Source organism: Atta cephalotes, assembly GCF_000143395.1.
Source record: "Atta cephalotes unplaced genomic scaffold scaffold00005, whole genome shotgun sequence".
Taxonomy (NCBI): Eukaryota; Metazoa; Arthropoda; class Insecta; order Hymenoptera; family Formicidae; genus Atta; species Atta cephalotes.
Genome location: NW_012130069.1, coordinates 8,749,419 through 8,751,568, shown reverse-complemented (window position 1 = coordinate 8,751,568; position 2,150 = coordinate 8,749,419). Strand labels below are relative to the sequence as shown.

At 21.6% G+C, this 2,150-nt stretch overlaps 1 protein-coding gene across 1 annotated transcript in view; it reads right to left on the bottom strand.

Annotated features, from left to right (window-relative positions):
* LOC105626492 (odorant receptor 13a-like) overlaps window positions 1-1,172 on the bottom strand; it is a 1,324-nt gene extending 152 nt beyond the window's left edge. The window contains exons 1-3 of the mRNA XM_012207793.1: window positions 1,041-1,172; window positions 861-974; window positions 129-284 (exon numbers count right to left, since the gene is read on the bottom strand). Coding sequence (XP_012063183.1) covers window positions 129-284; window positions 861-974; window positions 1,041-1,172 — 402 coding nt within the window. The remainder of the gene's footprint in view (window positions 1-128; window positions 285-860; window positions 975-1,040) is intronic.
* Between the last annotated feature and the right edge of the window lie 978 nt (window positions 1,173-2,150).

The following is a 2,150-nucleotide window of genomic DNA, read 5'->3' as shown; positions in this document are numbered from 1 at the left end:
ATATATATATATATATATATATATATATATATATATATTTATGCATACAAATATAAATAGCAGGTTGATTATAAACAAATTAAAATAATATCCTAAAAATTAAATATCCAACAAATTTATTAAATTACGTTTGTATAAGTTTCGAATGACATATCCATCATTTTTCCTGCCGATATAGTCAGTTGCTTCTGAGATCTCATTATTATTAGTATTAACATTTTACTCTGATGTAACGATATATCATACCACGGCAATTCGTATGCTGCATTGATGATTGATTTACTCTAAAAGCAAAAATAAACAAAAGCAACGGCTTCTTGCATGTCATATATATTTATACTATTTATTTAACAGATAAAAGTTTTCTTTAATTGCTGATATCAAAAAAGTTCTATAAAGATTAAAAAATAAAAAGAAACAAAGAATAACATAAAAATTATGATATATAATAAGAATAAATAAGAATAAACAAGCATAATATTAAAAATATTTTATTGTTATTTATTTATCTTCTTTCAAATATAAGAAATCACATAACAAAATATAAAACAACATATTAAGATTACAGATTTTTTGTTCTAGCAGAGATTAGCAGAGATTATTATCGATATTATTGATATTATATATATTTAAAAAATGTTATAATATATTTCTGAAGTAAAAATAATATTTATTAAAAACATATTTATTTTAAATAAGATTTGTTTTAAATAACATTTGTACATTACAATATTAAATATATTAAAATATTATTGTAAAAAAAATGCCACGTAATTTCATCATGACATATAATTATATAAAATTAAAAAATTTTATATTTATGATCTACAAACTTCTTACATACTTACGTAAATACTTACTTTGTAATTAAGATGTTCTCCAGTAAAGCAAATGATGAAAACCTCAGCCAATATGAGAGCAATAGCAAAAATGGTTTTTGTTACCACAAAAACACCCATTTCGTTATGAATACCCTTTTTTGACATAAAAAAGAATGATATATACAATGTCAATTAATGCACATGTATTGTAGAGCTTACAATTATGGCGAAAAATCCTAGACCGCAGATAATTAATGTATCCAAAACAACTTGCATTAGCGCAATAAATGAGATAAGTTTTTCAATGTTTTTAGAAAATGATATAATTCTATTATGTCTCTCGATCAACATTCTAAATAAAGATACGGTAGATCCATGAAGAGAAATACTTTTAGAAATATTTTTAAACTCATGACACAATATATCAATTTGTCCACTAATGTGTAGTACCTAAAATATACTTAAATTTTTGCAAAAATCATAATTATTGCATATGAAAGAGATTTTCGTGCTGTAGTGAACAATGTTTCGAATGTGAATATGTTTTAAATACAAGAAATATTTTTATATGATATATTTATACACTTGAAGAAATTCTTCTCGAAAATTATTTATAGAATATTTTTCGGACACATTAATTATATTTTTAAATTAAGAAGATAACAATTCTTAAGGTAAATGTACTAGTTAGTTTTCTCTAAAAGTAAATCAGTACAATATATTATTATTAAAGAACAGTAAATAATCTCTAATTATAGCAATTATAAATATAGCAATTATAAATCTACCTGTAAACCAATAAAATTTCATTGAAAGCGTTAATTAGTAATATTAACTATTTCAGTCAATAATATTAGATAATTAGAAACAGTAACATTAGATTACAAAATAATAAAATAAAGAATATAAGTTATTAATAATGTACAATATAAATAGTGTGTATATAAATATCTGATTTAAATAATTTTTCAATTATTTCCAATACTTCTTTGCGAACCTAATGATATATTTTAATAAAAAAATATCTCAATAAACACCAACTAGCAATAATAATCTTATTATAATTTTTTTACTTAACAATTTAATATGTATAGCGTGCAAAACATGTGTTACAGTTAACAATTACGTTATTAAAATGAAAATTATTAATATTAAGGTTATACTATTGTTAGTTGATGTTCGTTGAATATGTATTATGTGAGCACTAAATCGTTGCAAAATACTTAATTTTAACAAGTGGCATCTAATAAATAGCAAATGTATAATAAATTCCAAAATCCAAACGGTATATACATTTATGATCCGTTAAATAGCCATAAACAGCCATAA